This window comes from Pseudopipra pipra, chromosome 5 (genome assembly GCF_036250125.1).
Source record: "Pseudopipra pipra isolate bDixPip1 chromosome 5, bDixPip1.hap1, whole genome shotgun sequence".
Taxonomy (NCBI): Eukaryota; Metazoa; Chordata; class Aves; order Passeriformes; family Pipridae; genus Pseudopipra; species Pseudopipra pipra.
This window is the reverse complement of record NC_087553.1, coordinates 55,020,694-55,033,919: the sequence shown is the minus strand read 5'-3', so window position 1 is coordinate 55,033,919 and position 13,226 is coordinate 55,020,694. Positions and strand designations below refer to the sequence as shown.

The window sequence follows — 13,226 nt, the reverse complement described above, 5'->3', positions numbered from 1 at the left end:
AGTTCTCCGAGGCCGGGGTCGGGCGAGCTGCCGCCCGCCCGCCCATACCTTGTCGGGTGGGCTCTGCTCCCTTGGCTCCGCAGGGGGGACCCCCGTGTCCCTGGGGAGGGAAGGGGCAGGAGGATCCACACTGGACTCCGGGGGCTTCTTCCCCGGAGGAAGAGGGCGAAACGCTGTGCCGGCACGAGGAAAGGGGTTAGCTGTCCTCGTCGTGGAGCAGCATCCCCAGGTGCTGGCATGCAGGAATTCGAAGTGTTAGCAGAGGAATGTACGACACGGTTAAAAAACCAAACCAAATCAACCAGCCAACCAAACAAAAAAAACTACAAAACAACTCAAGTAAAAAAAAATCGATCAGTGGCCAAAAGTGCATGGAAATCCAGCATCGGCATTTTAGAGTTTGCAAGCTTCTGACCTCTGGGACCAGGGATTCATTAAAAGAGACTTAGGTTTGCATCGAGAGGGGAGCAGAAGCGCATTAAAACTGACCAGTTGATGCAAGGAGAGGAAGGAATCACCGGCGGCTGGAAATAAAGGCCGACGCTTGTTTTTGCATCGCCGCTGACAGAGGTGCATTGCTCCCGGCCGGGGAACAGGGTTCGGAGGGGACTGCTGAAGCCTCGGCTCCAGCCGGGAGATCCGCATGTGCCCGCCGTCCCCCGCCCACGGGCCGCCTCGGCTACAAGGCCGCGGCGAGAGGCGGCTCAGACCCGTCCTACGGCCGCAGGCTGGAAGGAGCGAGGCCGCGGGGAGAGCCGCGACGAGGCTGTGCCGGAATCCCTTAACAGCAGACGCCAGCTGGGGTACGGATGAGCCAGGGAAGAGAAAAAAAATGATCATAAATCGCTCGGCTAAGTAAAGTGGAGAACAATAGGGGGCTCCCTTCAAGAGAGAAGCTCCGCGATGATGGGCGATGGTCGCGGAGTTGCGCGGGGAGAGCCGGGTCGCCCAGCCCGGGGGCGCTCCCCGGGCCCCTCCACCAGGCGGGGCCGGCCGGGCTGCAGTAGCCCTTCCTTGGCCCAGGAAAGGTGCCGAGCGCGCTAGGATCCGGGAAAGCACGGAGAAGCCGCGCGGAAAGCCGGTGCGTGGTCGGCTGTTCTCTCCCGGCGGCGTGCGCCGGCGGCGGGCGGAGAGGGATGGAGGGGCAGAGAGCAGGGTGAGGGGTGCGCGGGGTGCGGTGCCAGGCGCTCTGCAGGGTGCGGTGCCGAGTGCCTTGCAGGATGTGCGGGGTGCGGTGGTCGGAGTGCTGTGCGGGGTGCGCGGGGTGCGCGGGTTGCTGTTCAGGGTGAGGTGCGGAATGCCGTGTGGAATGCGTGGGGTGCTGTGAGGGGTGCTGTGCAGGGCGCGGTGGTCGGACTGCTGTGCGGGATGCGCGGGGTGCGGTGCCTGGGGTGCAGTACTCGGGGTGCGGTTCGCAGGGCGCGGTGCGGAGTGATGTGCGGGATGCACTGGCCCGCTGCGCGCGATGCGGAGCGCGAGAGGCGGTGCGCTGCTCGCCGCGACCTGGGCGCCCGGGGGACCCGGCTGCTCGCCGGGACCGCCGCCGGGGTCATGCGCGGACACAGTGGGGGACTTTCCCGCGGGGTGCCCCGGGACGATTTCGGTGGGCGGCTGCGTTTCTGAGGGCAGAGCCCTTAACGCGGAGCACTGGACTATGCCAGCAGCGCCTGCTTTGAATCCAACTGTGCTGGCTGGGGAGTCTAGTGCGAAGAGGGTCAAATGAAAGCAAAAACAACAGACAAAGCTCTCCTAGGGTGCCTGGGAAAATCTCCTCGATCATCACTTGCCAGACCGGAGGTGAAACCAACTCTAAAGGTGTTAATATTGATAGGGTTCATTCAGCTCTAAGTCCAATCAAAGGCAAAGGAAAATATGCGATGCTGTTTCTTTTTTATGAATTGTAAACTCCTGTTAGTTTCACCCCAGCAGAAGGAACTGTGCTGGATTTTCGCTGGGTAGCTTGTTTGGTAAATGGATATTTGCAGGGTATGCAAAGGCGGGTGCTCTAGGGTATTTGAAAAGGGGCTGATCAGACTGAGGAGAGACATCAGACTGCACAGGGAAGAAATAGTTCCTGTAAAGGAGATGCTGAGAGTGATTTGCCTTGAAGTCCTGATTATTGTGTAAAGGTTACCTCCGTGGCAGGGGCACAGCAAACCATTACAGAAAAGCTGAGGTAGATAAGACTACTTACATCAGTGAAGAATTCTCTTGTAAGTTAGGAGTTGTGATGCCAAGGCCAAAGGTTTTCCAAATTCCCTTTTGCTGTCAGCAAAACCCATTAATCTTCTATATGTGTCAGGTTACTGTATGTAGGTGGCAACTCTTTACCTGGTCTGTGTGGAAATTTAGCTATTTGTTCATTGCTGAATGTTGTATGGGAGAAAGAAGCAACTGTTATAACATTAGCAAGATAATTCTTTCATAGTCCAGAAGTAACACACCAGTAGTAAAACATCAAAATAGTCACATTTGTTCTTTATTTTTTCCTTCTCAGAACTTAAGAATGAAAGTTACCATTATTTTGTTTTCATTCACTAAAACCAGATCAGTTTTGCATTGACTGGACAATCTGATATTTTGTGAATGGGTTTTCACCCTAGGACTCCTCCTATCCTAGTTCACAGAATTTTTATTTTATTTATTTATTTTATTTTATTTTATTTTATTTTATTTTATTTTATTTTATTTTATTTTATTTTATTTTATTTTATTTTATTTTATTTTATTTTATTTTATTTTATTTTATTTTATTTTATTTTAGTGCAGTTCCAATGTGCTTCAAATGTAATGACAAATTAATTTTTTTGGTCTTAAACAAAATTTTAAATATTTTTTCTTCAGTATTTTTGTCTCACTAAATAGCTTATTTTGTCCCTCAGTGAAGGGTTCAGATGTGTCTGTCTGGCAACATCCATCGTAAAATATTCATCCTCCTTATCCTGCAGAGAGTACTCCTTGCTCCTGCAGTTGCCTTTAATTGTGAGATTTTTTAAAACATATTTCCTGATGAACATATTGAATCTCTCTATATATTTTCAGCCAAGACTTCAGAGCCAGCTGAAGATGGCTCTTTCAGGAACCTTGTTAACAAAATAGAGACATTTTCTGTATTTATTTAAGTATTTATCTTTCACTTTCAGCTCATTATTTAGACCTTTTCATTAACATGAAGAGATTCCACAATGAGCCTGTCGCTCAGTTGCAATGAGTCTGTGGTTGGAGTAGTGACTGGTCTGGGTACATTCTGATGCACTGACTCTGGCAATGTGGTACCAAAATACCCAACACCGAGTACCAAATATCTGATGAAGCTGAATGATTTTATGAAGGAAGTAATTTCAGAACCAGACACTACATGCAGAAGTTTCCATCTCCCCTGTCTTGCAGTACTCCGCCTCCTTAGGTTTAAAAATACATATATATTCTAGCAGAACAAATGGAGGTTTGTGCTGAAATCGCTTTAAAAATAGCAATATGTTCTGATAATGCCAGATATTTTTAATGAATTAAACCCAAGAGAAACATGTATTACAAGATGACTGGGAGAGAGGCTTTGTGGTGCACTTACTCTTGGACTATGCTTGGGAAATGTATGAATTTCTCCTCTGAAGTCATGTTTCTAGTGAACACCAACTACTACAGTGGGAAACCTGCTAAATCAAGAATATATTTACATTAATTTTAACTGTTATGGTCAATTGGAAAAGGACAACATTTTACTTCAAATGAAATCTCTGCACATGAGAAAAGTTCATTCAGGCTTTATAGCCCAGAGGCCCACACTTTTTCACTAAAATTCATTGATAAAAATGGAATTAATTTAGATCATACGCTTTCTGCTTAGCTACACAGGCTTGCAATGTTCTATAAAAAGTAATATTAATCAATATATAAAAAGCAGTGTGGCATGAATAAATTAGGTAGTATAATAGAAGCTTTTATTTCTTAGGTAACATAAAAAAAGACTAAAAGGTCTTAAATTTTTAAAAAGAACACTTTAAAATTTTATTTCTATTTTATAGACAGGCTGTGGACAGTTGCAGCAAAGAAACATTTTTTCAGGAAACCATGCAAGCTGAGGCAGAGCTTATGTAGACTCTAATGTTGAAAAATACTAATTATCAATTCATTTGATTTTCAACCAGTTCCAGATAAAATATTGGACTGAGAATCTTGGGCTCACTGTAGCTTCTCCATTGTTGTTAGAATTTGGGTTGCAATAGTTGAATTCATGACTATTTGTTTTCACAAGGACTGACGCTTTAATTTCTGGTCATTCTTTGGCAGTAAGGAATTGACCTGTGGCTGAGAAAGAGAAAAAACTGTGCTTCTTTTCTTCATGAATATTTTTCAGTGGTGCTTTCTTGTTCTCTATACGGTGTTAAATAAGAGTAGTCTTATCTTTTATTCCCTCGATGAATTGCTCCTTTTCTGGTTTGTACATACATGCATGGACTAATGAGTTGGTTGTTCATTGTGGAATTGTAAAGAAAATTGCCTCCATACGTATTTTAGGTGTAGATACAACTTCTACTCTTTAGTATTTTGAACCCTTAATTGGATTTTTCTACTAAGACAATCAAAACAACAGGTAATTGTAGCTAGGTAATAGTTTGGTCTTTTCTATATAACGTGGAGCATATAAGAAACATTCTGTGGGCTTGGATTAAACCACACGGTAGTGTGAGTCAACTTGTTCCATTTGTGACTGAGTCTGTTTGGCTCACGGAGCTGAAGCCTAGGCAGCTTTGTAACCTGTATTCCCAAAAGGAGCCAAAGGAGAATGATGGGATTATCACATAAAACAGCACAGATTTTGTTTCATTTAGATTGAACCCTGAGCCAAATTCAAGCAAAACTAAATGTTAAGAGGCACTGAAAGTCCTGTGTGCTGCTCTCAATTGCAGTGATTTTTTTCACGCACATTAAAGATGTTTCATTTTCAAGTCATTCTGTTACCAAATCATTCAAGTCATTCTGTTACCAAATGTGTTATCTTCACATTTAAAAGAAGACTTTCCATTGTGAAACTTTTTCTCAGGTCTTCAAATAGCTGCTATTTAAAAACTCTGATTCAACTTTTGTGAGCTTAATATTATCATTTGGAGAGAATGATAGCAAAATAAATGTTAAAACAGGATTACAAATTTAAACATTATCAATGAGCATTTTTAGTTTTGTTGCCACATGATATACAAAAAATTTGTGGAAGATAATTCAAAATGTTTTTGAGAAACAATATAGACCTGTTTTCTGATTTTGTCTGTATTTGTGTTCTAGTGTGATCATATTTTTGATAGGAACCAGTCAGATCACTAAGGACAAAGTACATATCTGCAGTTAAGCCTGATGCCCAGATTTTCTGCTCAGGCAGTGAGGAGGTGCTTGGCCAGTGTAATCAATTTCATAATAAGTAAAACGTTTGTAAAGGAAAGGATCAGGCGAATTGCACCCTAGGGTGTCCACTGCTTTCTGTAGCCTATAATAGATGTCTTGAGAGACTGCCTCAGACACAGTCGCCCACAGGTGCCTACCTAGTATCAAGTAAAATTAATTCTTTCTTCTCCTCAGAGCTTTAAAAATTTATTCAGACATGTGTAATCTTGTTAAATATTGAAATAAATAAATGCCTTCCTTTGAGAATTAAAGTGTGGGCAATTTGGAGATATAACAGTCAGTCAGGTGTTTAGATATGTAGGCTGAAATCCTGATCTTGTTAAAATCACTGAGACTTCTCCAAATATCAGTGCAGGCACAACATTGTTCCTATTTAATGTGGTCCAAATGCAAGCAGAGACCTTGTTAATGTTGGACCTCAGCTAAAGTAAAATGTCAGAAAGGGAGTACTAGATGTTCAGCTGGTTTCCTGACACAATATGTTGTGCTCCTTTTGCTTAAGAAATCAGCTACCTTTTCATGAAAATAATTGAGTGTTTGAAACTATCTTGAAGGAGATTTAGATATATAGTTAACCCCCTGCAAGTGAATTCCACTGGAGGAATAATCAGTTTAACATCCAAATGATTTGAATGTGCTTGTGCAGTGGCTGAAGAGTGTACTTAAATTCAGGAGCCCTGATTACTCCATTGTCATAAAGGGGACCTCTCCAGGAGGAGAAGTAGTTACTACGTTTTTGTAGGCTGGAATAGAATGATACAGCAAAACAGAAAATACAATGTGTTATGGAGCAAGTCTGTTTCTGGATATCATGCAACATGAAGGTAAATACGAACTACTATTCAGAATCTGAACACCAAGCTAAGTTTAGTTCCCCTGATTCGGCTGTTGCTCTGCTGGCATCATCAATTTCCTGGCTTGTAGTACAGTGCAGCCAGGTGTTCAAATTCACTGAAGGCCAAGAATTGCTCACTTAAAGAATATGGAAAGTGAAACCTAGGCAATGTAACTTCTATTCAAAAGTAAATACACTGTGTGACAGGTATAAAACTGCTGAACTAAATGGTCTTTCTCACTGTTTGTTTTTTTTTCTTTTTTTCAGAAGTACCTCAGCTGTAGGGCAAAATACAAGGACATAAGCTACTGACTTCCTTTTAGCATCAGGACCAGACATACTACCCTACGCAGTCAATTAAGAGCAACTGAAAACCACATCTCAGAAAAGCTGGTCAACCAGTTACATCAGTGGACATCTTTTGTAAATCACATTTTATGTACTTCTGCTGAGATCCTTTTTCTACCTACCTACCGCATGGTTCTATATTACTTATTGGGCACTGATGGTAGCCTCCAGAAAGTGCAGCTTCAAATGGTCAGCCTCATTCTTTAGCAAGAAGAAAATCTGGATACTGGATAGCAACAACGTCTTCAGAGAAAATGGTATACGAAGGGAAACGATTGGTTTCCTGCCATTGTTTCTTCCTGTTAACAGCCAAATTCTACTGGATACTCACTCTGATGCAAAGAACTCATGGCCAGGAATATGCCCACTCCATCCGACTGGATGGGGACATCATCTTGGGAGGACTGTTCCCTGTTCATGCAAAAGGGGATAGAGGGGTGGCTTGTGGGGAGCTCAAGAAGGAGAAGGGGATCCACAGACTAGAGGCAATGCTGTATGCAGTTGATCAGATTAATAAAGACCCTGATCTTCTTGCCAATATCACCTTAGGTGTCCGGATCCTTGATACATGTTCCAGGGACACTTATGCATTGGAGCAGTCCTTAACATTTGTGCAAGCATTGATAGAAAAAGATGGTTCAGACGTGAAGTGTGCAAACGGTGACCCACCTATTTTCACTAAGCCAGACAAGATATCAGGTGTGATAGGTGCTGCAGCAAGTTCTGTGTCCATTATGGTCGCAAATATTTTAAGACTTTTTAAGGTAAGGAACATTTTCTATCTTTCTTTTAAATTTCAAGAAAAATTAAGTAAGTGAGCTGGTTGTGTTGTGTTGCCTTCATAAAAGAAAGAACTCTACCACATTCAGAAATCTGAAATGGCTGGTTTGCTCTTTCAAAGCAAAGAGGGGAAAAATACCCCAAAGCAATGTTTGCAGACCCTATTTTAAGGTCTCGAATATTTATTTGGAGTTTAAGGCAACCAAAGCCCATTTTAACTCTTTAGGGATTTGTATCCTTTTTCTTTTACTACTCACATTTGCTCCATATTGAGCATTTATGCTCATCAAGACTATCTTGGGATTGATTCTCAAATTTCCGGAAGAATGGAATATAAGATTTTAACACAAATACATTTGTAGGAGGATCAGATAATTTCCTTACCTCGAAAGATATGCCAGTAGTAATCTGGTACTATTGATGTGCAATGTCTGGCCAAATGAAGTGTACTGTAATACCTTTGATTTCCTTGAAATCTTAACCTCCTCCATATTTTTTACAAGGTGATATTTTTTTCCAGACTTCATTATCACCTTGTAAGTGATAATTTTTAGGCAACAGTTCTGACATTGCCTTCCATGCACTTTATTAAGCTCAGGCATTCTAAATAATGGAAAAGTAAGCCTGCCACTTTTAAATTTGCTGAGTTAGATAGGAAGATGAACACATTCTAATCAATCAACTTGGATGGAAGAAATCAGGCAACAGATATTTAATTTTTAATCCTATGCAATGGCAAACAGACGATGGTAAGTAGAGCACTTTTTTCTGTATACAGAACGACTGTAACTTTTGTCTGAATCTATTACTGTCCCACCACCTACTGTTCCTTCTATCCATTCAGAAACCCTTTCTTATTTCACACAACTTTACAACCAACAAACACTACCTAAAGACTATTTCTTTGACTTTGGTGCAGAAGATACTGGTAATGTTAAATATTGCTGTTATATATTTTGAAAAGTGTTGCACTTGTTTCCTAGTTGTTGTAACTGAGAGATTGATTATTAGTAGAGAAAGACTGGTTTCTTTTTTTAAGGTTTCTCACATCAGCAAAGAGTATTTCAGTCATTTGAATGGAGATTTTTGTTCTTCCCTCTGGCTTTCCCACAAAGGGTATAATGATGGAATTACAGTTCAGTGGAGGAGCAAAATGTCTGCTGGATTGTGGTCAGGTGTTCATTTCATTCTCAAAACTGATCTACAGCTGCAATTACTGCACAGGTCTGAGAGTAGTGGACTTGTTCCAGCCATATGTTTTGCATGTGAGAATCAGGGACACAAAATTGAGCTAAGATTTAAAAAATATTCTACATGGAGAACACCTCTGGAGTTATGCCTGGTGGGGAGACCTGTCTTTCCTGGGAGCAATCATACATGTTGTGGGAGGTGATTATTTTTTATTTCACATCCTTTTTTTAAGTTGCGCTACCCTATTAAATAATGCATAGTTCTGAAGTAATGATAGATGGAATGGTCAGTTTAAGAGCCATTATAATGCAGGGCCACATAGACTATGGCTTACACCCAGTTTTGAGTTGAATACGATTCTGTAGACTGATTTAAGAAACTAAGCCTTGTAAGACATGCATTAACTGTGAAATAAGAGCAGCAAGAAGGAAAGAGGCCTATGAATTGTCTAAGATAGCTGCAATTTGTCTTCTAAAACCTTGACAGCTACCTTCTGATTTACGTTATGCAATAAAATTGCAAATAACGTTCTACTGCAGTCTTAATCAATAGAAAGCCATGTGATATCCCCTCTGGGGAAAGATCTTATTTACCCATTTAATTGATGTAACACAGCTGCTGGCAAAAGGAGGAGACATCTCTTTTAGTTTTAATTATAGATCCTGCACAAATATTCTTAATAATGTAAAAATATGTCAAATTATATCCTTTAATGTCTGATGGTGGACCAGCATCTGAAATCTGTTTTTACACCTTCCTTTCAGAAGTGGATCTCTTCATGTGTACAGGCTTCTGGATAAGGCCCTTGGTTAGCAACGCTATAGAAACCATTCACAATGGTTATTGTCAAGAGGATTAGGAAATTAAGGGTCATTTGCCAGAAATACGGATGGATAATCCAGTTTGGGTTGTACTCAGACCAAAGATATAGGTTGAAATTCTCAGCTGGTGCATCTGCGCAGCTCTGTAGCTGAGGACCTGGACCTTGGTCCATGCTCACAAAGGCTCCAGGCATTACTTACCCCAGCTGAGTGACCAGCCTTGACATATATCAAGATATGTCAAGGCTGGTCACTCAGCTGGTATAAGTGCCTGTACTTTCATAAAGTCAGTGATCACCATCATGCAAATGCCTGTTTTCATTATATCCAGAATGAGTGTGATTTATCCATATTTCTGTCTAACAGTTCTATTTAGCAAGTTGAATCTGTAATTGGAAGATCAGTAGTGCTTTAATACCTGCTCTGAAGTTCCTGAATTGTCAGGGCTACATATTTTTTGAGAACGCTATTATCCAGTGAAATTTTAATCTGATGAAATTATGCGAAGTATATTATATCATTCAATGTGAATACACAAAGATATACTGAGAAATACTATGCTCAGCAGCTTGAATTTTTATGCTGCTATTTTTCTTTTTCTTGCAATTTTTTTCCTTTCTTTTATTGATTTTACAACAGAAAACATACAGGTCAATAGTCCTATCTGATGATCTGGTGGATAGCATAAACTGATTGATAGTCATGGTATTCTTTTATCTAAGTGTTTTCATGAGAAGAGGGGAGGGAGGCCACCACAGAAAACAACCTTGATCTATAGACTTTTTTTCCTGATCAAATGGCTTGCCTTGAACTCTTCTCTCTCTTTTCTCCTTTTGTGAATTCTGACGTACACTGCTGCTTAGCAGGTGATTTTCTGTAGGTCTTACCGTTACTAGATCCAAAACATTAAGGTCCAAATTCGTACAGACTAAATTTCACCTCTTGGTAGTTTTAGACCTTTCAGAGGCACTTTACACACAGAAAACACAGGATTATGGAATTAATTGCTGTTATGCCTTGATTATCGAAAGGTGGTGGTTTTTCATCTTCTATGACTCTGGTACTTGGTAAAAAAAGTTGCTTATTAAACTTTCAGAACTTGGAGCTGGTCTTGCTGCAAATACAGTGGAAGAAAGGCAAGCAGAAGACTATGCTAGGTAGTAACACAGCCACTGCCCACTTAACCAGGTAATCAGAGATCTCAGGACAGATTGTGCCCACTTGAATTTTAAGTTCTTTTTATCAGTGAACATCAGGAGTGGGCTGCTTCACATGGCAAATAGAGACAAGAGGCCAGAGGCTGACAGAATCTATTCAGGAGCTGGCTGTTTCTGGGTAGCTTTCACAGTCACAAAGACAACCTTTCTACTAACTCAATCTGTCCAAATATTACTCTTATATCCTTCCTTATATTTATTTTACTGAAATTCTGGTTTTCTGTAGGGTGCTCAGGCGTGACTAGGTGGTATTCTTCATCTTATAAGTGTGACGCTTATAAGCATCTGGGCTGCTTCCCACTCCCCAAAACTTGGCATGGAGGAAACAAGAGACTCTTTAACCTAGCTCAATTCATGTGTTATGTTCCCTGTATTCAAAGCTTGTACTTGTTTGATGTCTGAATAACTCATGTCAATGGTTAAAATCAGCTCGGAAAAGATAGACATTTGTTTATGCTAGTGTCCTCACATCTAAAAATCTCGTACTATTTCTGAACTCCTTGGTACACTCCATTGATCACCTTCACACATCTTCTAGCCAGTGTCACACTAGGAGCAGCCTAGAGATGTTGGTTTGCATGCAAACTGAGAGGGGTGGACAGTATGCTTGGTGGATTGTGATCTTAAGGTTTTATGTACATATTTATATGCATGTGTACAAAGCTAAAATATTCAACAACAGTTTTATTCTTTTCCTTGCTTTGCTTTGCCTTGCCTTGCCTCGTCTTCTGTTTTCTCCTCTTTTCCTAAGGCTAATTTACTTATTTCCTCTTTTTGGTCAAATTCCCTTCTTGCTGCACCACTGTAACCCACTTCAATAGCTGCTGTCTGATGGGACTAATACTCACTGCATTCACATTTGCCTTATACATTTCATACACATTTACTTCTTCAGAAGTACAAGTACAAATGACATTATGGAGTTACTCTTTCAACTTTATGGCAACCATCCAAAATGCAAGGGATAGTTTCTTTCAGTAAATCTAGAAGGGAATATATCAGTTCGACCAGCATTTTGTTTATTTTCTTTGATTGTTTCCTTGCCTCATTTTGGATCTTTGGCTGGCAGCTTTGCGCAGTTACCAGGGCTGTACCTGGATGATGCTATTTTTATGCTTAGTTGCAGGTCTTTTTATATTTGGCTGCCATTTGGCACTTTTGCTGCCTTGTGTTCTAGACCTGCATGAAGCAGCAGACAGGCCTCCCAGAAATGAGGGCATTACCATTGTACAGAGGCTACCCTCACTGAACTGCATAAATGCAGGGCTACATATTTAAATTGTGGCAATGGAGTGCATCTCAGGTTTGAAAGGAATATGATGTAAATAAAATGTAATAACATCTTACCACATAATTTCAGAGATCACAAACATATTTTTGTGAGGCAACCTGAGCCATACACAGATCCTGATCCTGTCTCTATATCTATGGAAATATTTGCACCTCATGAGCATTACAGACTTCAGAGGCTCTAGGGAGATGCAGAAGTCAGTCTGTTCCATGTCTTATTGCAGGATCTTTCCATAATGGAAAAGCTTTATCATATACTTTAGTAAAGTGAAGAAGGAGCTCAAGAATTTTACACAACATACTGGCGTTCATTAATAAAAAAATGTGCTATTGAATGTGCTAATGATTGGAATATATCCATTTTCTGTTCACCGTGTCATGCTACATGTGTCAATAACATTTGCTGCTGCATGGCATTTGAAATTCGAAATAGGATGATTTTTTTCCTGGTGATTAAAACATATGTGGAAAATTTTGTGTGAAGTGTGAAGCAAAATTGCTGTTAGGGAGAAGACTACTGAAACATTTTGAAATCAGCTCTTAGGATGAACAGATTTATTTTACCTTTGCTCTAGATAATATTTGTACTTGAATAATTTTTAATTATAAAAGGAACCCATTGCCAATATGTCCCATTCAATTTTACAGCATTTTTTTGTAGCACTTAGTACAAGCACATATCTGTTTAGTGCCTGAGCATCTTGTCTTGTTGGCTGGAAAATACCTTTATTACAATTTCTTTCTTTTTCTTTTTTTTTTTTTAATAATTGAACTTCTTTTACATAGAAGATACATTAATATTTCTTTATATTTCCATGGCCGTAGACACTTGGTTATGCAAAAAACCTCTTTTAACTCAACCATGATTCTTCTGTCAGCACTAGGTTAAATGTTTTGTGGTTGAGAGAGGCAAATGCCAGGTCAACACCAAGATAAAATTATAGGTACGAGAGACACTTTGCTAGTGTCAATAATTAAACAGTTGCCAAATTTTTTATTTGCAGCAAAAGGAAATAATAGGTTTTCAGATTCTGTGAAAACTGCTAGCACTGATTAGCATCAACTTTTATTTGTGATAAACTGTTTGAGGCAAGGGAGTACAAAAGTAACTTGATGCATTCATTTAGTATTTTACAATATATTAGTTCCTTAACTATTCCTCTAAAGATTTAATAATTTTGGTCTTCTAACATTCCTAGATGAAGCTATACCAATGGTAGGAGCAAAGGGGCAATCTGGTTTTCTGTGTTATTTTCTGTATTTGTAATTCATTTGCTATAAGGCTTGAGGCGAATCTCTTGACCTTTTTGTGCTTCTCTTTTGTCATTTTGATTTGCTTGTGTT

The 13,226-nt window shown here is 40.4% G+C and overlaps 1 protein-coding gene across 5 annotated transcripts in view; it reads left to right on the top strand.

The window, feature by feature from the left end:
- The window catches only part of GRM8 (glutamate metabotropic receptor 8), a 332,411-nt gene that overhangs the window by 1,056 nt on the left and 318,129 nt on the right, over window positions 1–13,226 (top strand). For 3 of the 5 annotated variants that reach the window (XM_064656189.1, XM_064656185.1, XM_064656186.1), the window contains exon 3: window positions 6,503–7,347. In XM_064656189.1, the coding sequence (XP_064512259.1) occupies window positions 6,838–7,347 (510 nt within the window). In that variant the 5' untranslated portion in view covers window positions 6,503–6,837. Of the gene's footprint in view, window positions 1–152; window positions 804–919; window positions 1,082–6,502; window positions 7,348–13,226 lie in introns of those variants that run through there. The other 2 variants (XM_064656188.1, XM_064656187.1) reach the window with 2 other exon arrangements.